At 33.4% G+C, this 25,780-nt stretch overlaps 1 protein-coding gene across 3 annotated transcripts in view; it reads left to right on the forward strand.

Annotated features, from left to right (window-relative positions):
* MICU3 (mitochondrial calcium uptake 3) overlaps positions 1-25,780 on the forward strand; it is a 91,652-nt gene that overhangs the window by 30,116 nt on the left and 35,756 nt on the right. For all 3 annotated transcript variants that reach the window (XM_075997187.1, XM_075997189.1, XM_075997188.1), the window contains exons 3-7: positions 3,289-3,320; positions 11,764-11,842; positions 15,738-15,785; positions 19,376-19,458; positions 22,259-22,330. In XM_075997187.1, coding sequence (XP_075853302.1) covers positions 3,289-3,320; positions 11,764-11,842; positions 15,738-15,785; positions 19,376-19,458; positions 22,259-22,330 — 314 coding nt within the window. The remainder of the gene's footprint in view (positions 1-3,288; positions 3,321-11,763; positions 11,843-15,737; positions 15,786-19,375; positions 19,459-22,258; positions 22,331-25,780) is intronic.

Consider the following 25,780-nt stretch of genomic DNA (forward strand, 5'->3'; position numbering starts at 1 on the left):
CCAGAGACATAGGAAGAAAATCTTAAGAGTAAGGACTCATACAAGTAAAGGAAAATGGCTAGAATGGTCAGTTGCATGGAATGCCACTTTTTATTTGATTTAAAAGTTATGAAATCTATCCTAACTTAATAATCAATACAAAGAATCCACATTGTACCAAATCAATTAAATAAAAATATATCTAATATGTATACAACTACTTATGTGTTTAAGGGTCTGTTCTGTGTACTAAGAGGGATATAAAATCCCGACACTCTAGAAACTTACAGTGTTATAGGAGAAAATAAAATACAGGAACAATTACCTCCAAGGTAGAATGTGGTTATCTGACACATAGTAAGTATATAATAAATATTTTTTGAAGGAAGGGACTTCTGAGAATATTAAATGGTGTTTTGTACCAAATTCTCTAATTTTTTTGTCAAACTTATATTTAAGAAGTTACTCTTTAAGTGATACTTCATAATTTCATGTTTTGAAATTTTTTGGTTCATTATTTTCTAGAATATTTTCTTTATAACAGACTCACTAGCAGCTCACTTTTTGAAAACAACTTTTCTTTTTTTTTTTTTGAGACAGAGTCTCACTTTGTTGCCCAGGCTAGAGTGAGTGCCATGGCATCAGCCTAGCTCACAGCAACCTCAAACTCCTGGGCTCAAGCAATCCTGCTGCCTCAGCCTCCCGAGTAGCTGGGACTACAGGCATGTGCCACCATGCCCAGCTAATTTTTTCTCTATATATTAGTTGGCCAATTAATTTCTTTCTATTTATGGTAGAGACAAGGTCTCACTCTTGCTCAGGCTGGTTTCAAACTCTTGACCTCGAGCAATCCACCTGCCTTGGCCTCCCAGAGTGCTAAGATTACAGGCATGAGCCACCTCGCCCGGCCTGAAAATAACTTTTGAGGTAATTCTTCTGATAGGTATTCCAAAACCATACTTTGCAGTAAAAAAAAAACCAAAAAAACCCTGTTTTTTATTATAAAAAATGTGCACAGGACATTTGATAACCACAACATTTTAAAAACTTCATTAAGAACAATCACAAAAGGTTAAGATATTTATAAAAATTGTTTTGAAAATATGGGGTATTAAAAAGAAATATTTGCCTCAGAATAGAAAAATGCTTCATGGACTGAATATTAAATCAGATACATAAAAAAGTAGCATAATGAAATTAGACAGACTTGTCTTTAAACCTTGTAGTTACTAGCTTTGAAAATTCGATTAAGTTATTTAATCTTTTTTTCCTCGTTTATAAAAACAATAACAGCCTCATGACTTTTTTTTCAGGTTTAAATGAATCAATTGTGCTTAGTATATTACCTGACATATAGTAAATATTTAATAAATGTTGGTATCTGTTGTCATCATCATTGTCATTTGAATTCATAATCATGATTTTTAAAAAATCTTTGATGTAATTTTTTTGATGTCATTCAATAGGAAAAATGGTATGCTGTGTAAATATTTGCTTAATAATTATAGTTCAAATAAATGTTAATTGGGATATATATCTGAATTGTTGGATATAATTTAGTTTTTGAAAACTGGAAAATTTCTTATTTTACCTATTTAAATAGAACCTAAAAGTTGACTCTCCCTTCTAGAACTAAAATCAGTAATTGATTAATTTCAGGTAACATCAAAAATTATTTTAATTTAGATTTTTAAAAATTATTATTAAATATTTCAGAAATACAAAAAAGTATTTAAAATATAATGCACATCAACCTATAGGTTAAGAAATAAAATATTTCCCATAGAATTGAAGTCCCTCTCCACCCAAGTTATATTTATATATGTAGTAACTTCATATGAAATAAGGAATTTGGAAAGTTAGGAAATCCTTTGAAGAACAATCTTAATGGCTCTTAGTCTTTATTAAAACAGCTAATAATATTGAACATGGTGACATTTCCGGCAGAATGAATATGTCTTTTGTGAATAATTTACCATGGAAATCTCATAAACCCTACAAAACTCAAGAGTATGTCTAACTTCCTCTTTTGATAAATAGCTTCTGAACATTGCATAAGAGTATGTGCATGTACTTTTGTACCATTTATTTTTTTCTTACTGCTATATTCAGGAGCAACAGAATAATAAATCTTAAATTGTTCTGTTCATTGTTAAAAGAAAAGTCTTTATAAAATGAATGTATACAGTATCAAAGTTAAGGTTACATGTTAAATTCTAATTTATAGACATTGATTCTAATCACTTGATTATATGTTTGTATAAATTATCTTGGGTGAGGAAGGATGTTCGTCCTACATAGAGAAGAAGTCTGTCTTTATTTCTTCTCTTTTAATATTAAAATGAGTTATAAGGTTTAAAAAAGAGAAAATTACATACCAAAAAGATGGCTTTTTTGTAATGTTGAATTTGATATAATATACTATTAATTACACAGAAATAGTCCCATTGCCATGTAGGAAAAAAATTGGTTGTCATTATTATAGTTAGCTGAAATCATATTTGCCAGTTTCCTAATGCAGCTGTGTTATAAGACTTAATCACATATAAACGTGGAGATAATTTTTAGGCAGGCATTAGCTTTAATAGTGTTCATACCTGAGCCAAGGAAACAGCAATAATGACTGCATATTTGTCCCAACATTGTAAAACTTAAAAGTGTTTGAGATCTTCCGGGGTGTGAGGAAGAATCAGAAAAAGACAGTGATTCCAGATATTTCACTCAACTATAAGACTCTTGTTCTGGAGATGTTCTTCCCAACTGTTTAGTTATAGGGAAGAATGAAAAACAGGGCAGGAGTTTCCCTGTCACTTTACCTGCTCTCACTTTCATTTCTTTTTCTCTTTGTCCCCATCCTTCTCCTTCACCCTACAGAGACCTGACCTGTGAATTATATTCAGGGATACTATAATAACAAAGATCATGAGTAACAACTTAAAATAATTTCTCTGTGTTAATAGTATTTTATATTCTAGTATGAATATAAACATCACTATTTGTGCTTTTAAGCCCCTAGAATGTTTAACATGGAGTAAGTTAATTTACTTTATAAATCAAGAAAGCCCCAAATTATGATAATATGGTTATAGAAAACTATTTTCTATTTCACTATTATTTATTATCAATAGTATATAGTATATAAAACAAGTAGACAACATAAGAACATATCTTAGATCCAAATTTTGAGGTTACAGAAAACTTTGCCATTTGGACATAAAAGTTTTGTTATAATTCTAGATGGTTAGTGAATGTGGATATATATTACATGAAATATTTATTATCTAATTATTTTATGTTTGTTTATTTTAGTTGTTAAAACATGGAAGTCACTTTCCAAACAGGTAAGTTAAAGCTTTTGGCATATATATGCATGCATATACACAAATTTTATATATTTTTGCATGAATATATACATAAATTTTTTTTCCTCCTTTTATTTCATTATACTATGGGGGTACAAATATTGTTGGGGTTACATATATTGCCCCTGCCACCCCTCCTCCCCTCTGTGCCAGCGCTTCAAGTGTGTCCAACCCCCAGTTGGTACACACCACACCCATTATGTAAGTATATCCCCTTCCCCTCCTCCCCCCTCCCACCTGCCCACCACTCGATAAGAGGTTTGTTTTTGTTTTTTTTTACATTTTGGTTACATTGTATTTCTTTGCCTCTCCCTAAGAAGGATTAGAGGTATTCTCTTCCCCTCCACAATACTCGCCTTATCCTTAAGATGTGGTCTCCCCACCCCGAATCCCTGGTGCACACTACCACCATTTGAGCAACATAGTTTTAGTCAGTCAGTACCAATTTGATAGCAAGTGGATGTGGAGCCCATTTTCCAGATCTTGTGTCGCCTCACTTTGGATAATGGGCTTAAGCTTAATCCAGGATAGCATAAATGGTACAAGCTCACCGTCATTTCTCAGAATTGAGTAATATTCCATTGTGAGCATATACCAAATTTTAATTATCCACTGGTGAATTGACGGGCACTTGGGTTGTTTCCATGACTGTGCAATCGTGAATTGTGCTGCCATAAACATTCTGGTGCAGATGTCTTTGTAATAGAATGTCTTATGCTCTTTTGGGTAGATGCCCAACAATACTATTGCTGGGTCGAATGGTATTTCTATTTCTAGCTGTTTGAGATATCTCCAAATTCTTTTCCAGAAAGGTTGCACTAATTTACAGTTCTACCAGCAGTGTTAAGAGTGTGCCTGTCTCTCCACATCCTCGCCAGCATTTGTTGTTTTGGGTTTTCTTGATATAGGCCATTCTCACTGGGGTTACATGGTATCTCATTGTGGTTTTGATTTGCATTTCTCTAATGATTAGAGATGTTGAGCATTTTTTATGTGTTTGCTGCATTAATTTTTAATATATATATATCTCATACATGTTAATATATATCTTATACATGTTTTATAAATTTTTTTTGCAAATTAAATTACATCAAGGTGACATTTTTTTATCCTCCAGATTGTCAGAGCTAAAAGGGTAGACAATTCTAAGGATTGATGAGGATGTAAATCAATGGTTAATCTCAGATGCAAATAAATGTAAATTGATGTACCCACTTTGGAAAACAATTTGGCTATCTACTAGAATTGAAGATACACATACCCTATACCTAGCAATTCCATGCCTGGATTTAAATTCTAAAACAGTGCATGCACATGTATCTGCTAAAGTTAAACTTGAATATACTCTATGTCCGGTAATTTCATACCAGTGTGTATACCTAGAGAAACTCTTGCTTATATGAGATTCACAAGAATGTGTTATAGATTGCACACAATGGCCAAAAAACCCTTAATACACCAACAGTAGACAATAAATAAATTTTGATATATTTGTATAGTAAATACTATACAATAATGAAAACAAATGCATTATAGCAGTGCTTTAACTAGATTGAATCTCAGAAACTTAATGTAAACAAAATACATAATTAAAAAAATATAAAGTATAATTACATTTATATAAAGTCCAAAAATTGGGAAAATGAAACTCTTGGGTCATAGCTGTCTGTTTTTGGTTTTTGGTGTGCTCTTGGCTGAAGAATGACCAGACACACCAAAAGCAAGTCAAACTTGAAATGAGGTTTATTGAAGAACAACAAAATAGGTTTATAGAGCAAGAGCAAGATGTAGGTTTACAGAGCAAGAAGCAAGATTCATTCACCGCAGATGACAAACAAGACCCCCGTTGTTACAGGAGGTCCCCAATTATGGGCTGGGGTCCTGTTTTATATTGTCTAGGTTGGGCCCTCCCCATGGTTTAAATGTCACTATTGAACCACTTTGATGGACAGTTGAGAGTTATATAACCTGAGTCTTACTGCACCTGAGCCTCTCTGAAAGCCCACTTGCGGGGTGTGAACTGCAATGTAAATTTAAGCTAATGACATGATAATTAGCTTCTGGTCATTCTAGGTCACCTTCCAGACCCATTATACCTGTGCTGCTTGGCCAGTGGGCTAGGGACTCCTCTGCATTCTTTGTAGTTGGTGTGCTAAGTTCCAATTGACAGATTGGTAGGGTGTTCCCTCCTTCCCCGGGTGTGACAATTGCTTTGCAGACTTTGTCTCCAAGAGGGCCAGAGGTCCCTCAATGTCTACCTAACAAAGCCACATTATTTACAGATATATTCATAGGTGGGGAAAGTAAGAAATGATTAACATAAAATTCAAGACAGTGTTCACCTTGGAGATGGAGGAGAATATCATCAGTACTGGGCCCAAAGAGGCTTCTAAAGTACTGGTAATTTTCTCTTTTTTAACTTAACTATTCCTAACTTTAAATTGTATATATATTCCTTTTATACTTTCATGTATATGATTAACTTCGCTATTAAAAAAAGAACAATATTAGGAATCTAGGGAACTTCCTTAACTAGTTAAAGGTAATCCTCCAAAAGCCTACAGCAAACATCATGTTTATGTGTGAAACTTTCGAGACATTCTCTTTAAAGTTAGGTACAGTAGTCCTCCCTTACTAGTGGAGAATACGTTCCAAGATCCCCAGTGGGTGCCTGAAACCTTGGATAATACTGAAGTCAGTATATATTTTACCATATTTTTTCTATCTGATAAGAGGGCTACTAAGTGACTAACAGGTGGGTAGCATGTACAATGTAGGCATACTGGATAAGGGGATGATTCACATCCCGAGTGGGATGGAGCTGGACAGTGTGAGATTTCATCTTGCTACTCAGCACAGCATGCAATTTAAAACTCATGAATTGCTTATTTTTGGAATTTTCCATTTAATGTTTTTGGGTTGCAGTTGACCATGGGTAACTGAAACTGTAAAAAGTAAAACTGCAGATAAGGGGGGGACTACTGTGTGATGCAAATGTGCCTGCTATCACAACTGTTCTGCAGCATCTTACCAGAAGTCTAAGCTAATGTAGCGTATTATAAGGACACTAGTCACATTGGATTAGGGCCCATCCTGATGACCTCATATGAGAACCCAATTGCCTCTTTAAAGGTCCTCTCTCCAAAACAGTGAAAATCTAGGGTACTAGGGGTTAGGACTTCAATATATGAATTTGGGGTTGGGGGACACAGTTCAGGCCATAACAGGTAGAAAAACCTGAAAATAAAAGACAAGAAAATAAAAGAGCCTCTAAGGATTGGAATAGTGGCAACAAACAACATGATTGAGAGAAAAATGTAAAAATACATAGATTTCAAGTTTATTTAAATTTTATGAAAGTTTAACAAGGTTGCTGCTGGATATAAGGTCAATAAACCAAAGTTAATAATATGCTCTGCCCCAACAATAGCAATTAGAAACTAATATAAAATAAGATATTTCACAATAAGAATAAGAACTATTTAAGTACTTGAAAGTATACCTAACAGAAGATGTATAGGGCATTATTAAGTTATATCTTTAAAAAGATGAGTAAATGGAGAACTGTATCATGTTCATGGCTGGTAATAAGCTATTTTATAATGATATTGATTTCCTCCAAATCTATAAATTCAGTGTAACTAATAAAAATTCCAACCGAATTGATTTGGAATTTAACTTTTTAAATTAACTTGGATAATTAAGGGCCAAGAATATTTAGAACGATTTTGAAAGGAAAGAGGGGAAAACCCCCACTGAGATGAGAATAATTGGGTCAGTCATATATTAAGATTAATAATAGAACTATAATAATTAAAATAGTATTATATCATTGAACAGATTTTTTTTTTAAAAAAACTAACTCAAGAGAATAGGCTATGGAACCTAGAAACAGATCCAGGCATATATGGAAAGAGCTATAATCCCTGGAGAAAAGTTTGACCTCTCAATCATAGGTTTTGGAATAATAAACTTACCATTTTAGGCCAAACACAATTAAGTCTCAAACTTACCACGATATATAAAAGCTGATTTTAGCAGATGGATTAAGTTCTTATTTGTGACAAAAATTCTAAATGATTAAAAGCAAAAAAGAGTGACATGAGAGGTTGTTGTTGTTGTTTTTTAGATGAGACACATAAAGCAAAACTCAAGGGAAATTATGGCAAATTTTACAAAACAATATTAAAAACTTTGGCATCAAAAGACAATGTGGCCGGGCGTGGTGGCTCACGCCTGTAATCCTAGCACTTTGGGAGGCCGAGGCGGGCGGATTGCTCAAGGTCTGGAGTTCGAAACCAGCCTGAGTGAGACCCCGTCTCTACCAAAAATAGAAATAAATTAATTGACGAACTAAAAATATATATACAAAAAATTAGCCGGGCATGGTGGCGCATGCCTGTAGTCCCAGCTACTCGGGAGGCTGAGGCAGTAGGATCGCTGAGCCCCGGAGATTGAGGTTGCTGTGAGCCAGGCTGAAGCCACGGCACTCACTCTAGCCTGGGCAACAAAGTGAGACTCTGTCTCAAAAAAAAAAAAAAGACAATGTGAACAATGTTGAAGGTGGTTAAGGTGTATGATGGATGGGAGAATATGCTTTCAATATATTAACAGAAAAAATGTCTTTTAGTCATATAGAACTTCTGTTAATCAGTATAAAAAGTCAGCTCAATAAGAAAACAATGGACAAACATAGCTAGGGTGGCCAATAAATGTATATAAAGGAGCTCAACCTCACTAGTAACCAAGGATATGCAAATTAAACCAATGATGTGATACTATTTCACACCCACCACACTGTTAGCTTCCAGAAATATGACAATGCAAATAATTGGCAAGGACAACAAGAAAAAAACAGGTGAGAACAGAAATGGGTATATTTACTTTTGAGAGAAATTTGGCAATGCCTAATAAAGTTGAAAATTTATATGAGAAATCCCACTTCTGGATATATATACTGAAGAAATATTTTCTTGTTTGTACCAGGAATCCTATACATGTTCCTAAAGCATCAATCGTAAGAGAAAAAAATGTAGAAACAATAAATGTCAATCATTAGGGAAATGGATAAGAGAATTGTGAAATAGACATACAAAGAAGAAATAGAGAAATACAGAGTTAAAATGAATACATTACAGCTATGTATATCAACATGAATAGACCTAGAAAACATAAGGTTGGGTAAAAGAGCATAATATACAGTAGAATATTCTAGAGCCTGTATGATAACTAATGATGCTATTGCTCTAAGAGGTAATAGAATATGTGTTCTTCGAATATGTATTCTTATGTTTTAAAAAGTTCTTATTTTCATTTTCAAGTAAACTAAATATTGGTAGATGTAACCCATATAAACAATATCTCTTTTGTCTCCATATTTTTAAGAGCATAGAGTTCCATTTCCAAACTCCTATTACAGATAACTGCTGTGTAGCCATTAAAATGAAAATGAAGAATATTTGATAGGAAAATATGCCCATGATATATTAAGTCCAAAGAGTAAGTTTCAAATTAATGTGTAGAAAATGATTTAATATTTGTAAAAACAATAAAAATACTATATAAAAATGACTATCTAGAAAATTGAATTTAAAGGGTGTTAAGTGAAACTTAAATTTGGTTTAAAACTTAAGTTTGTAATCCCTGGATTAGAATTAGTTGTTATTTCCTGTACTTACTAATTCTCCTATAATATATATGTATTAGCTGTATAATTTTTTTAAATTACACACATTTAAGAAAATTGTATAAATCCTTTAAAAGGCCACTGTAATTCTAGGAAACTGAATTTAATCCAACAAATATTTATTTTATATCTACTTGCAATACTGCAATATAATTCTGACACTAACCACCCAGTATTAGTGTCAGATCCCAGAGGCTTTAGGGCATAGTGCCCAACAAGACTGCCTTGGTCTCACATGCTTACCGCAAGTTTGGGAGAGCTCCAGGCCACCCACACTTGGACCTTGCTGTCTACAAATCTGGAAGGTTTCCACAACTCCCCTCAGGTTTAATAATTTGCTAGAATGACTCAGAACTCAAGAAAATATCAAAGTTTTGATTATGGTTTTATTGTAAAGGATACAAATTAAGACTTGCCAAATGAAGAGACAGAGGGCAAGGTCTAGGAGGGTCCTGAACACAGAGCTTCTGTGCCTTCTCCATGTGGAATCAGAGTGTCATCCTCCTAGTACATCAGTGTGTTCACCAGTCGGAAAGCTCCACTAAACTTGGTGTCCATAATTTTTACTGGGGTTGCATTATTGATTAAATTATTGACCATGTGATTGAGCTCATTCTTTAGCCCCTGTTCTCACCCCAGAGGTTGGGCTGGCTCAAACCCCCAATTTTCTAATCATAACCAGCCCCCATCCTAAGTCATCTCCTTAGCATAAACTCAGGTATGATCCAAGGATTTAGAGTCTCCTTCACAAAAACCAGGGACAAAGGCCAATCAGTCGATTCTTTATTATACAGCACTATTATATATAAGAGACCAAGCAAGGCACTGGGAGTGGGGAGAGATTCCCAACATGAATGGAAATATAAAGATTTTAATAAATTTTTTTAAGTCCCTAAAGTTAACAGAGAAGACAGACATGATCCCATGTGTTGATTGAATGACCTAGACCAGTTAAAATTAGGTTATTACTAAAACAAACTGCTTGGAGTCAGTAAGGATCTGGCTCTGCCATTTACTAGCTGTGTGGCCTTGGGTGAGTTACTTACCCACTTTAAGTCTCAGTAAAATATGCATAATGAGGGTTGTGTTTAGAATTATATGAGATATTGTGTGAACCCATTGTCAAGCACATAGAGGGCACTCAGTAAAATGTAGCTATGATTTTACAGTCTCAAACTCTACCTTAGTTTAAGTGAGAACAGATGAGATTAGAAGACATGAAAACAGTTAAAATGGGGAAAGATTAACTTAATATTTATACAGTTATAATACAACAGAGATAGTATAAATTAAGCTATCTCAAATGTATTTAAAATGTTTTATTAATTCTATTACTGTAACAAAAATATTTGAGTTTACTACTGTGTAAATAGTAAATATCCTAGCTTCTCATTGCTGTTCATACTTGAATTCTGACCTCTGTGCCCTTGATGCCCTAATCAGATACCACTGGTCACCTGGTGGCATCTGGTACTTACTTGCAGTGCAGATGTAACACCATGAAGGAAATGAACGCAGGCATCCACAGGTGGGCTTCAAGGAGCCCATAAATCCCCTGAAAATGCTGCTGCTGCCTTTGTCATCCCAAAGATTTCTTTATTTTCCTGCTACTCAGTTTTGCAATTAAAAAAGAAAGAAAAATATGTTTGTAAATGTTATAGAGCATCTTAGGTACAAGTGCACTAGAAAGGGTTCGTGTAAAATGCTCCTGAAACTTGAATGTGCATAAAAATCACCTGGAGATCTTGCTAAACATGCAAATGTGGTTTGGGTAGGTGTGGGGTGGGAACTGAGATTCTGTATCGCTCACAAACTCAGATGATTCTCAGATCGTTGGGGACCCACACGAATAGCAGGGATCAGATCTGAAAATAGAAGTGGTTTCTGTGTTTGTTAATGTGTTACTGAGCAGACTAGTTTATTTTATTTCAAATTATTTCTGATTATCTCACCAAATCCTCTTAATCACTTTTCTTCACAATTAGCCAAATTATGATTTTCACTTAGTTTTTTTATAGAATACATACAATAAATTCAAAATTGATTTAATATGTGAGCAATGATTTAAATGTTTAAATTCTCCAGTAATTTTCCACCAGCAGTAATAGTTTGATTTAAAAAGAAAGAAAAAAAAGCTAAGCAACAGTTGAAGTCTGTGTTCTTTACTGAACAGTTAAGTTAAAATTAGAAAAAAAATTGAAACAGTGGCCACAATAACTCAGTTCTCACTTTGCACTTCATCTGATACCATCATTCTTTGTCACCATTAAAATATTCTTCATTCCTTTCTGACATAATCCTTTGTTCATTTCTTCCTCTGCACAACGCCTCCTAAGTCCAGAAGTGCTAGAGACATTATGTGAAGCCAGGTGATCTTCTCTGACCTTGATAAGCAAATCTACCTTTTTACATGGCTTTCATAAAAGTATCCCTTTATAACTGGCCCGAGAACTTAAACTCACTATTTTATCTTAATTTGGTTTTCACCTCCAGTTATTAAATTTATCTGAAATTTTGAATAGTGCTAATTGAATTTAATTTGGCAAATTCATCATTTGTTTTATGTTTAGACTGGGTTTTGTGGTTGAATGAACCACAGACATAGAATAAGAATAAATAATGCCATATTTCAAGTCTCTTAAGTGGAGAATTTTTTGCATCGACATTTGAATCTTTTTTGATTTTATAAGTAAGTGGTTTACCCTTGAATCAGTAGTGTGATTTCTTCTGTCATAGGAATTGAATCAGATACTCTCAGAAACACCACCAGTTTGGAAAGGATCATCAAAGCTATTTCGAAACCTTAAAGAAAGAGGTAAGTTAACCTTAGTACTTATGATTTTAATACTGATACTATATTATTTGTACTACTTATATATACATGTTTTCCCATATCTAAGATAAATTTAAAATTACATATGCATAGAGAAAAAATTGAAAAGAAAACCACCAAAATATTAATGTTTCTAGGTATTAATGTTATTCCTGGGGAGAGTGATTAAATGTTACTTTTTATATAATTTTATCTTCCAAATTTTTTATAAAATGAACTTTAAGAGTTTAAAAAAGTTGCTTTTTAAACATTGAAAAGTATAAAGTTACCCACAGAAAGCATTTTGCAAAAATACTAGGTCTCCAAATGTCTATTTTTCTTCCTTCCATTTTGTTTCTGGGGAATTATAGATATTCCTGAACATAATCAATATGAAAAACTTAATTGGATTATTCTTTGGCAGCTAAATCTGAGCATATTTCTTTTAAAGACCATACTCATTGCAAAATCCAAACTACTTTATTATCAATATCCATATATCTAAGTTAATTCATCCATACATTTTCTAGCAATCAAATTATATATTATAGCTTTCATTGCAGTTTTCTTTCCCAGTGTACTTTTTGTATTAATACTATTTATAGAAAAAAATTAATAAAATCTCTTTAATCATAAAAAGGAGTGTTTGTTATGAATATACTTTTTAGCATTCTCAAATATAGGAATGTATAAAATAAAATATTAAAGAAATCATATAAGTAGTTATATTTTTCTTTTTTCATCAATTTTCACCAATATTGGTTTGAAAATGTTGTATGTACTTATTTTAGCATGAAGACAAATACTTTAAAGGAGTAGTTATAATTCATATATTTTAGTTAAGTAGAATTAGAAATTCAAATTGTTTCCACTTCGTTCACATAGAATTTGAAAGGAAGAGACACCTACTTATATTTTATTTTAGTCTTTTCATAAGTAGGGTTTTAAAATCTTTGAGAAAACTGTGCCAAGCTGTCTTAAAAAGCTCTTAGCAATTTTTTTCCTGGAAGTTGTCTTAAAGATTGCCATTCAGATCTTAGGGTAGGATGATAGGATCAGGAAAATTCAAAGCTTAGAAGGATCAGGTAAGTATGGTGAATTTCAGTCTCATGGGAAAATGCAAATTGGATCAAATATAGTCTGAGAAAAATAAATGCATAGAAGAAGGAAATTCTTTTTAGTTAAGGAGAGGTTTTAATCTCGAAGTCCTGGGTTTAGGCATGTCCCAATCTTCCTCATGTTATGTGCATATTTGCATTTTTTTTTCCACAGGACAGAATCTATTCAGTGCCAACAGAACTATCTGCAGTGATAGAAATGTTCTGTTTCTGTGCTGTCTCATATTGTAGCCACTAGCCAAATGTGCTGTTAGGTACTTGAAATGTGGCTAATGTAACTGAGGAACTGAATTTTTTGTTTTTACTTAATTTTAGTTATTTTAAATTTAAATAGCTATATTACACATGGCCAATGGCTACCATTCGGACAGTGCATATCTATTATCATCCTGATTAGATTATCAAGGTAATCCATGATCTCAGAAAGTTTTAGAGACATTAGGTGACAGAGAGAAGTACAGAGAGTCTTGCTTTTCTTTTTTAATAGAGATTAAGTAGCAGAGAAATTTTGAAACTAAATCTTTAGAGCTATTGAAGATTAACTTTAAAATGAAGATATTTATCTGCTTAAAATATTACCCAACAAGAAAATGTTATGCAGTTTTTTAAAAAATTGATGTGCACCATTTATGAAAACACATGTTACGTAGACTTAGTTTTCAGTTAACTGTAATGTATCATGATATAGGAATTAAACACTGTAACACTTTTAATGAACTTCTCTTAAATTTTTTTTTTGTTGAATTTTCAAAAGAAACCTAGTTCGCATCTTTCTTATCCTCTGCTTCTAAAAATCACACTATTCCTGTATGCTTAGCACTTATTTTAATTTTATTTTTTTATCCTGAGTAACCATAAATTAAAAAGTCTTATAGTTTTCCATTTTTGTAATTGGAAAGCATTAGGAATCTACAGTTCATCTTCAGCAGTATTTTTTCTTTTCCTTTACCATTTTTATTAAATTATGAGTTCCACTTTTATTTTCCTTCCCTGTAGATTAAGCCACCTCAATAACCATGTAGTCCTTCAGATAAGTGCCTACTATGATAATCATGATGAGGACTCCCACTGTAAAGTAATCCTTCACTTGAGGGAAATCTTGAGTTAACTATCAAATAAAAGATGCAAGCCGGGCGTGGTGGCTCACGCCTGTAATCCTAGCACTTTGGGAGGCGGAGGCGGGCGGATTGCTCAAGGTCAGGAGTTCGAAACCAGCCTGAGCGAGACCCCGTCTCTACCAAAAATAGAAATAAATTAATTGACCAACTAAAAATGTATATACAAAAAATTAGCTGGGCATGGTGGCGCATGCCTGTAGTCCCAGCTACTCGGGAGGCTGAGGCAGTAGGATCGCTGAGCCCCGGAGATTGAGGTTGCTGTGAGCCAGGCTGAAGCCACAGCACTCACTCTAGCCTGGGCAACAAAGTGAGACTCTGTCTCAAAAAAAAAAAAGATGCATAGCAGTTATTAAAATTCTTTATAGCAACCAACATCTCTTGTGTATACGACCAGGACGATTAGAACTACAGTCAGTGAAATAGGATTGTAGAGAGAGCAAGTCCATTTCCTGATCCCATTTCTTTTTTCCTCCTGCATTTATGCCCCCCCTTTTTTTTGGTGGGGGGATCCCTATGGAATCTAAGTATTGTATCTTTATATACATTGACCATTCCAGAATCTTTCTCCCATAACATTCATGGCAATCAACCAGAACTATCTGTCTATAGGTCACAATATTCTAGTATAAACAAAGGAAGGGAATGAATCCTTTCAGGGCCTCCTGGGTAGTTCCCTTCAGGTCTCTGACAAACTGCCTGATAGTGACTCCTCTTCTCTTTGTTTTGTAACAAAGAGGGTAGCCTCAAAGAACATCAGATAAAATGGAGTTTTAAAGTTCATGCTCTGGATATTTAACGATTTCTTATACCCTTTTCCAAACATCAAAACTATCTGATATCTAGATAAGTATTATAGATATCTATTCCTGATTTCAATTTTTTTAGTATCTACTAGGAAGGTCAATTAAACCACTAATTCTAGTTTGGGGTATTATATTCCAAAAGCAAGAATTCAAGTAACAAAATGTATATATCTATTTACTCCAGATAAGCTTCTTTTATATTTTGTAATTGTATATTTTGTAATATTTTGTATGAGGTTACAGAGAACTCGGGATGCAATAGACAGAAAGTATAAACCATTTAATTAAAATAAAAACTTCTTAGAGTATATTTAATAGAAGCATTGTCAATAATAATAATAATTTGAAAGCAAAAAAGTAATAACTATAGAGTTTTATTTTTAAAATACAGCACAAAAACCAAACTCCTAAGCAAGAATGTTTAAATGTTTTTATTCAAGTGTTACTAAAAAGTAAAATTAAGCACTTCACAGTGTTAACCATTTCTGACCTTTTTATTTATGTTAAAACATTAAATTACATTAAAACATTACATTAAAACTAGCAACAAATTTGAAAGTTAAAACTCTAAGTAAAGATTATAATTTAACTTTTTTTGCCAGTGTATTTGAGAGTGTTAATGAGAATTTTGTATAAGTTTCTGAGGCATGTAGAACAATTAAAGTAAAATTAATTTTACTGCTTCTTTTGCTATAAATTTTTAGTAATCATTAGTCTCATTTAAAACAGTATTTAACATTTGCTTTAAAACTGTAACTTCTTTATTCATAGTGTTTATTGCTATTAGAATATTTTACTTTGATAAATATGAAGACAAAGTAATATTTTATAAATATAACTGATATTATTTTCCTTCTAGGTGTGATTTCTTATACAGAATATCTTTTTCTTTTATGTATTTTAACAAGTAAGTATACTTATTAAATCTTTTTCTGGATACAGTTTATTTTTTAATCAGAACCTTAAAAACAGATCTTTCTTAGATTCTCTTACTATTAAAAATCACTTTAGGTATATCCATGCTGTTTGGCAAAATTCATGTTTGAATGCCACAGAAAAATGCTAAGCATAGCCCTAGCAAGAGTCAAAAACATAACCATTATGGTTTGTAGTACAGTAATAAAATTCTGATAAATTATAAATTTAATATCATGTATCAATCCTTGTGGTTTAATATACATGAGACAACAAAGGTCAGGACGCGTCATAATTTATAAGTTTCCTACCGCACTCATTCAGATCATGCTTTCTACAAGACTAATATGAGAGAATGAGTCTCTTAACTAGTGAGTCTATCAGGATACCCATCATCCACATCCTAAAACTTTGTTATTTTCTTCCTCTCACATGCAGCAGTTCTTATGAAGTATATGCAGGGTGTACTGCGGTTTTTAGTTAAATTTCTTTGCATTTGATGGAGGAAATTTCGTGCTATAGTTTACTGTGCTGCAGCCATCTGGCTTTTCTGTTGTTCCTTGAATTTCCACCTCAGGGATTTGTACTTTCTGTTCATTCCTTTTGCCATCAGAACTTTTCCTCAAGATCCTCATGATAATAAACATCATTCAGATTTCCTTTCAAATGTAAAGACTTAAAAAATCCTTACTTGACCATCCTCTCTAAAATATCATGAAATAGCCCCTTCTCCCATCTATTCTTTTTTTATTTGCCATATATTATTTTCTTTATAGTATTTAAACCATTTGAAAGTATTGTTTGTATACATGCTCTTGTCTGTCTCCCCACACTAGAATACAAGGTTCATATGGCAAAGATTTGATCTTTTTTGTTCATCTTTGTATCAAGAACAGTGTCTTGTATATGGTACCTTATAAAAAAATAGTTGGTAAATGAATGAAGAAAGGAATGAACGAAAGAATATTGCCAATATTGCCAATAGAACATCCAGTTGTGGGGATTTGTAATGTATGGAAACAAGAATATCGATAAAACTCTGTCATTAGAAATAACACTTAAGGCCGGGCGCTGTGGCTCACGCCTGTAATCCTAGCTCTTGGGAGGCCGAGGCGGGCGGATTGCTCAAGGTCAGGAGTTCAAAACCAGCCTGAGCAAGAGCGAGACCCCGTCTCTACTATAAATAGAAAGAAATTAATTGGCCAACTGATATATATATATAAAAAATTAGCCGGGCATGGTGGCACATGCCTGTAGTCCCAGCTACTCGGGAGGCTGAGGCAGGAGGATCGCTTGAGCCCAGGAGTTTGAGGTTGCTGTGAGCTAGGCTGACGCCACGGCACTCACTCTAGCCTGGACAACAAAGTGAGACTCTGTCTCAAAAAAATAAATAAATAAATAAATAAATAACACTTAAAATACCTTGTAGTTCTATGATTAGAAAATTCACACCGCTGTGTTATTCTTAACTTAGTGTAAATGATGTTACACTGAACTGTGTTAAAGTAAATTGGGAGAGGAGGGAAAAAGTGCATATGTATTTCAAAAATTATCTTCTTACCTGTAGTTTTTGCTCATGGACTTAAAATGTTAGTGCTAAAGACCAGCAGGTATTATACAGTTAGTAATAGGGCTACCCGCAGTTAATCCAGGCTGGAAAGCCATAGTAATGATGCAAGTCTAGTCAATGGTGGATTGCTGTGATGAGAATCAGAGTGCATCAAGGAACATCTCAAACACTTGCTGAAAAGTTATCTTGTTAGCCAGAACAATGATGGATGCAAAATTGGAAGTTGTAAGTACCTAAACCAGCAGAATGATGGGTAAGAATCAGAATAATGCTGGTTAGGAAAGCCACCTGTTGAAATGGGACAGGGTATGGTTTAGGATGTAGGAAAAAACATATATAGTGGTTTTTGCATACTACAGAAAGGTTAGGATCTTTGGTTGCTGTGAATCTTCCTTTGCAGTTCAGTACTCATCTATAGAAGCTTCTGGGGAGTTTGAATTGAAAATTTATGGGATGTTATTTAGATTCGAACTAAGAAAAATCTGAGAAAAGAGGGCTGGCAGGAAGTGGGCTACATAATATATGTCACCTGTCTATAAATGTCTCCTCTTTACCTTTTATTATTTTAAGTGTATTTTCCCTTCAAATAATTATTATTTTCAAGATTGTTTTAAAGCTTAAAATTTGTTTATCAGAGATGGCATAAATTTGTATTTCTTTCTGAAAGAAATAGTAATGAAAGTAAGTTTAGATTCCTAAAATATTATTACATGCAAGAAATAATGAGCTTTTCCCTTTTCTTTTCTTTTTTTAGACAGCTATTACAGGTTCAAAATTTCACAATGGTGGTAGAATGTGTACCTATGAAGGGGTCCCTTTTTAAACATTTTGCAAGTCCTCTCAAAGGTACAATGTTTTGAGAAAGACATGTACACTGAATTCCCTTTTGAAGGACACTTTCAAGTTTTCTTCTGTTGAAGTTTTCTTTTTTATGCTCTAAAAGTGAAAAGAGGAAAGAGATTGAACCTCATTATAAGGTTCACAAAATTAAAACAGTTCATAGTATGTGAAAGTCTGTCTCAGAAAAGCAGTTGTTCTTTGTATTTAGGGGAAATTGGAAATTATACATTCAAGCCTCTTTTATATTTTTATTTTTGAAGCCTCTAGAAGTTTAAACCCTAATATGTAATCTCTTATGCTTGACATTTATTTTCATAGGTCATTTCAGTTATAATTTTCTCAAGAATTGGGACTGGTCCCTTGTGTCATATTTTAACTATTTTTCCTGTTACTCTAAGTAAGTGAACATACTGAAAATATTTCAGATGTGAGTTGATATTTTTATTTTCTGAAAATATTTCAGATGAAAGAGCTGAAATTTTTTCTTTTAAAGAAACAGACAGACTTGGGATAAGAAAATCCTTATTTATGGAAGGAAAGTAGTCAAATTTTTCTTTCCAGGCTGCGCAACAAGTATCACAGAAGTACTTTTAAAGTGTATTATCAATCCTTTTATTATTATTTTTTTTTTTTTTGAGACAGAGTCTCACTTTGTTGCCCAGGCTAGAGTGAGTGCCATGGCATCAGCCTAGCTCACAGCAACCTCAAACTCCTGGGCTTAAGCAATCCTGCTGCCTCAGCCTCCTGAGTAGCTGGGACTACAGGCATGTGCCACCATACCCGGCTAATTTTTTCTATATATATTAGTTGGCCAATTAATTTCTTTCTATTTATAGTAGAGACGGGGTCTCGCTCTTGCTCAGGCTGGTTTCAAACTCCTGACCTTGAGCAATCCGCCCGCCTTAGCCTCCCAGAGTGCTAGGATTATAGGCGTGAGCCACCGCACCTGGCCCAATCCTTTTATTATTAAGTGTGCTGATACATGAAGCAGAAATGTGTATACTTTTATATAGCTTTTATTATATTTAACTATTAATAACATATTGCTTTTAATTTCTTGGTTAAAGAAAGTTTTTCTGTATAGAATATGAGTAACTGTTTACAGTTACTTTAATGTGCTTTAAAATATATTTTATTATTTTATGAATATTCTTTCTGTTTTTTTCTGGCAGAGCCACATGCAGGTTTTAGAATAGCTTTCAACATGTTTGACACTGATGGCAATGAGATGGTGGATAAAAAAGAGTTTTTGGTGGTATGTATATTATGTGCTGTATTTTATCAATAACTAAGTATTGCTTATTTATATTTTTTGCTTTATTGGGAATACTACTATAGAGGAAAGAGTAAAAAATTTATGCTTTTGCATTTAATAAAAAAGCATGTATTCATGTACTTTGAACAATATTTACATTATAAAATATAAATTATATTCAGTATATAAGGATTTTTTTTATAAGGATTCTTTTTTTTCTTTTTTTTTTTTTTTGAGATGGAGTCTCGCTTTGTTGCCCAGGCTAGAGTGAGTGCCATGGCATCAGCCTAGCTCACAGCAACCTCAAACTCCTGGGCTCAAGCAATCCTGCTGCCTCAGTCTCCTGAGTAGCTGGGACTACAGGCATGCGCCACCATGCCCTGCTAATTTTTTCTATATATTTTTAGTTGGCCAATTAATTTCTTTCTATTTATAGTAGAGACGGGGTCTCGCTCTTGCTCAGATTGGTTTCAAACTCCTGACCGAGAGCAATCCGCCCGCCTCGGCCTTCCAGAGTGCTAGGATTACAGGCGTGAGCCACCGTGCCTGGCCTGTATAAGGATTCTTACAGCTGTTTGTACATTACCTAGAAGTTTGAAATGTATCAAATATTTTCTATTGGGTGAATAACAGGCAATTCTGAGTTTATAGATGCCAGTTAATATTCAGTCCTCATCATAACAGCCACCCAGTCACAACTCCTTCCATAGGAACCTCTCGTCCTTCTCAATGTAGGATTCATGATTGTTCTTTTTCCTTTTTTCTTTCACTTGCTACTGCCTGGTATTCCAGTCTTGTCCCCACTTCCTTTTTCCTTTCTCCTTTATTTGACCAAAGGATGGTAATTCTTAGGTATTTGTCCTTTGATCTTTCTCACCTGACTGGTTCAACGTTGGCGCTGTTGGACAAAGTCTTACACCTTCCCCCGCCCCCACTTCCAGAATTTTTCTCTCATGTTTTAACCATGTATCCTGCATCTGTATCTGTGGCAATATGCCTATTCTGTTTTTTCTCTGAAATAGAAATTAATGTTAATTTATTCCATAGAGTAACAAAGTGTACCCTCAGCATTTATGTTCCAGTATATAGGAACCTGTATATAGGTAATCTGTCTTTACCTATATACTCTCCTAGTAAAAAGAGGAAAGCTGACACATATATAGCCATTTCATTTTCTACTTTTGTTTTGTAACATAGCTATTAAATGTCCCTCAGAAAACCTCTTAAAGAGTTTCATATTTATTTCAGAAGTTGAAACACAGAAGAAATCGATAACATTATTCTTTTCCATAATAGGAAAGAGATAAAAATCCTCATCAAAAGCTAATTAGTATCCAGTCAGAGGGAAGCAAGCAGACTAGTGACTGGGACTCACCAAAAAGCTTAAACTCTCACCCACAGAATCCTTGCCCAGGTGCAGCCCCTGAGCCCCAAGCTACTGGAGCTGGAACCTTCTTTCTGGTGCTTTGCGGAATGGTGGGGAGGTCAGAGTTTTCGTCTGGTTACACAATTTCGTTTGGTTACAAATTTTCGGTTTTGTTACAGTAGATAAAGATAGGCTTCTACCATCCTACAATGAGCAAGTTTAGTTTAATGTAGTTGTACATGATAGTGTACAACTATATTTTAGGAATTTTCAGAATGGGCCTATTTTTCTAAATGTTCTATATATGACAATACTGCCAAGTTCCTTACCACTGACTTAAAGATTAACTTTTTGGACTTGGTCCATTGGAAGTTGCCTATATGAGTGTCTTTTGGAATATTGTCTCTTTGTGGAATTGGGAGATAAAAACATTCAAATAGAACTCCTATTTGTTTCTACTCTATACTCTTGCAAAACGTGCCCTTGCTTTATAGCTGTGGTCTACTCTTTTCATTTGTTGCACTGCTGCCTTATATATCATACTTTTTTTATTTGTTTGCAAAGAGTTCCTGAAAGAAAGGGACAGAATTGACCAAGTTATTTGTAGAAACATAAAATCTGTGATTCTCCTGCCTATTTATAAAGTGATTAGTAATAGTTCTTTTCACTAAAAAAAGTATGGAAATAATTTTATGTGATAACAAAATCATTTGTATTTTGTGGCATGTTTTTAAATATTATTATTATTATATATATCATAGGAGGTAATATATTTTATTTGACTTTAAACTATTGCTATATAAAATAAAACAAAGAGTTGAGATAGCTGTCCAAGTTATACAAACAAAAGCAATAAACTCTCCAGGAAACTGATGCAGAGGGTAGGATCAGGCTTTTCTTATTAATATTAAAGTCATAGGATTTTAAAGAGAAAATAATACTATTTGTAATAATAGATAACATTTATTGAAAACTTACTATGTGATAGGCAATGTACTAAATAATTACTCGTAATATTTACAACACACAACATTCCTGTAAGGTAAGGAGTTATCTCCATGTCTAGATATGGAAAACAAGCTTTAGATAATCGGGGGAACTTGCCCAACTTACCCAGTCAGGATAACTTGCACTGCAGAGCCTGTGCCTCATCTCCTTTTATGTGTGTGTGTGCCTCAGACTCCATGTCTTCATGTCTTAGAGATAAAGTAGAACTGTAACATTAAGTACATCTGACTTCACTTGGGTTACCAGTACCAAAGGATGTATTTTCTTAGGAAACTGAAATCAGAAAATATATTTATAGTAGTTTAAATGTTCTTGGTGGATAAAGCTAATTGTTTTCTTTGTGGAAAGAAATACCTAGTACGTGATGGTAGTTACATGCCCAGAAATTCATGTTGGATATTTGATTCTTGATTGATTTCTTCTCAGCTTCAAGAGATATTCAGGAAAAAAAATGAAAAGAGAGAAACTAAAGGAGATGAAGAAAAGCGTGCATTGCTGGTAAGAATACTTAATAGTTTCAGGTGGATTTTCTAGGTGAGAATTATTTTATTCATGTGGAAACTCAGTAATTAAAGTTTGTAACTTTGGAGCTGTCTCTTTCTTGAAAACTTCCTGAAGTTCCTAAGTAGAAAAATTGCTTTAGTATTCATATGCATCAATATCAATATTTGTATCAAATATTGATATTAAATATCTGTATCCATAATCACATCCATCAAATCATTTTCATCCATATTGTTATTTGTAAGATTTGAAGGGTATATCATGTAATAGATTAATACAGATCATTATGCATGTGAAAATTTAAAGGTGAATTGCAAAGATTTAATTATAATGTGAGTGAATTTAGTGGTATTATAACAATATGACTGTTGAAGGAAATACAAGTAAGTAATATGGGTTTCTTTTTGGCATTCTTAGAAATATATATTATAGATTCTTCTGGAATGCATAATATTTTCATCTTATTCTGAAGTTACAGTTAGGCAACATTTCCTTCCATCTTCCTCCCCCAGTTTTCTTTTTGTTTCTCCCAAACATTTCAGCCTGACTATAGGCCAGGTTTACATAATAAAAATAAGAGACAGGTACTGAGACCTTACTATCACACACTACACTAGATGGTTTGCATGTACTTTCTCATTTAATCTATCCAACAATTCTCTTATCCATAATTATAGATGAGGAAACTGAAAATTGGAAAGGTTAAGTATCTTGTTCATACTTACGTACCTATTAAATTGCAAAGCCAAAGAGTTGAACCCATGTCTGACCATCTATGAAACCTGCACTTTTGTGTACTGTACCACATTTCTTCAGCTGGTACTTATGTACCAGAAACATAGTATATTTTGTTGCCATGTAAATGGTAATTGTTTCATTTCTCAAATTAGTGGCCCTTTGCAGTAGTTTAATTGTTCTACATGGAATTCAAATAATTAACTTCGGAGACTTATAAAATTTTTTATTATTCTCTTTGTTATAAGAATATGTATTAGGTCTATTCTAATAGGGGTTATCTATAACTTATAGGTACCATATTCAATCCCAATTTATTTATGAAGTGTGTGTATATATATATGTTTAGTTGAATAAAAGCACATTATTAGGGTTATATTATATTAGGGTTATACTGCTTCATAGAATATTTGAGTATGATATAAAATTATCAGTAGTTGTTGAACTTCCCCCAGTATACTATTGACAAAGCTTATGGAAGACAGTCTTAAAAAAATCAAAGAACTGATTATAATTTAGCCAAGTACTAAAAGGGGCATTAGTAGTTCTCTATTTAATTCAGGTCTCATGGTTTTCAAATTGTAATTAGTAAATGCTATATGAATAACCCCATAAATGCAACTGTTTAGATTATTAGCAAAGAAGACTAGAGAATTGAATGCCTTCTTAAATTTTATGTCCTGTAGATAATATACTGAAAGAGTAAACAATTATTTTAATTTAATTTTGATAGATTACCTCTGACTAAATATAATTGACTGAATAGGCAAGTTGTTAAAATATCATTTAAGGAGGTTGAATTATGTTAGTGAATCTATCAACATACTTTAGTGATAAAGTAGATAGTATTTCAGTGGGTAGAAATTTAATTGTTTCGTTTGTTTATTTATACTACTTCCAGAGAGGACTTATGGATCTTCCAGTAAAAAATATAACACTATTCTAATCATTAAAATTTTCTGAAATACATCCAGCAAGTTACACAAGGGAGAGAGGAAAGGGAAAAATAATAACAGACAGTGCACACTGGGAAAATCTATAGTGATAGCATAAAACTTGGCTCTGAGCTTCATTGCAGCCAAGGTAAAGGAAACTGAATATTGATTTAATGTAAATATTTCATAATAGTGATGTAGTAAAACTTCATTAACTTGGATTAATTAGAGGAAGTCTATCTGAATTATGAAATCTAAATGATACCAATGTACCCTAAATTGTATTATTTTATATGCATATGGGTCAATGAAGCACTCACTAGCAAATATATGGGGAAGGATACTTGTTTTAAACAACAGTAAAAATAACTTAAAAGTAAAGTATAACTTGTAAAGGAATACTTATGAAAGTCATTTATCTCCGCAAGTACTTCAGAGGTATTTGTCTTATATAATTTAACTAGTGCTTCTGAAATCTCATTTACATAATTTAGCTATCAGAACTATTCCTTAAAGCAATTCAGAAATAATCTTCAGTATGGCGTCTAAACTAAGAGCCCTCTACAATACAGCTCTCTACAAATATTCATTACTGTTTTTAACAATAATGATAATTTGCATTAAGCTATTATTAATAGTCACATTTTAAATGTAAATCTGAACTGAGATTTTTAGTTATAGAGTTATATGCTATGCAAGGTGGTGGTGTCCAGGCGATAGAAATGACAGTATGATTCTACATATTCTTATGATATTTTGGTAGAATTTTAAAGCAATTAAAATTTAGCTTATTGTGAAAATATATGTATTTACATAAGAGAGACAGCATAGCACAGGTTCAGGAGCCAGATTTGGGGGGGTTAAATTTTAGCCCAGCCACTCATTACCTGGGTGACCTTGGACAATGTCCTTAATCTCTGTGTGCCTCCGTTTTCTCATTTGTACTATGGGGGTATTAGGAGTAATGACCACATATGATTGTTATGGAGGTTAAAACACATAGCTACTTAATAGTATGTAAAACAGGCGTCCTTACGGCCTGCAGGCCACATGCAGCCCGCTGAGGACATTTATCCGGCCTGCCTGGTGTTTTTGCCTCCGCTGCCTGTCCTGCTTAGCAGCCGACTCGTCCTGGGCCCACAGTGCACATTTGTGGAATGTGCACCGCACTCTCCAACGGTCTGAGGGACAGTGAACTGTTTAAAAAGTTTGAGGACCCCTGATGTAAAGTATAATAAACATTCAAATAAGTTAGCTAAACATTCCAAAGGGTTAGCTAATAGTTAAAGTTCTCCTTTAATTAGTAGTACCACATAGCTACTTTAACCTGAATACTAACATACCTAAATCAGATTAAATCAAAACTAAATTTAAAAATACTTACCAAAATAAAACTGTGTTTCAGAAGGAAAGGGGTAAATGAACATAACATTTCTTGGGACACTTGCTATGTTCTAATCTGTGCTATGTTCATTATAAATGTTACTCCCATTTAGTCTTCATTACAGTCTCCCAGGTAAGTATTATATCTGTTTTGCAGATGAGAAAACAGTTTCAGAGAGGTTAATATTAACTTGCTTAATGTTACAGCACTGATAATAGCAGACAGGATTCCATTGCAGCTTTCTCATACCATTTCCACTGCCATGCTGCTACATCTAGACTTTCCCCCCATGGCGTGCAAAATTGCTGAAGCATGTCTAAATAAAACTGCATACTTAAGAGAAGCTCAAAGTGATAGTTCTGTTAGAAGTTTACAATGAAAATGGTTAAA

Source organism: Microcebus murinus, chromosome 24 (genome assembly GCF_040939455.1).
Source record: "Microcebus murinus isolate Inina chromosome 24, M.murinus_Inina_mat1.0, whole genome shotgun sequence".
Taxonomy (NCBI): domain Eukaryota; kingdom Metazoa; phylum Chordata; class Mammalia; order Primates; family Cheirogaleidae; genus Microcebus; species Microcebus murinus.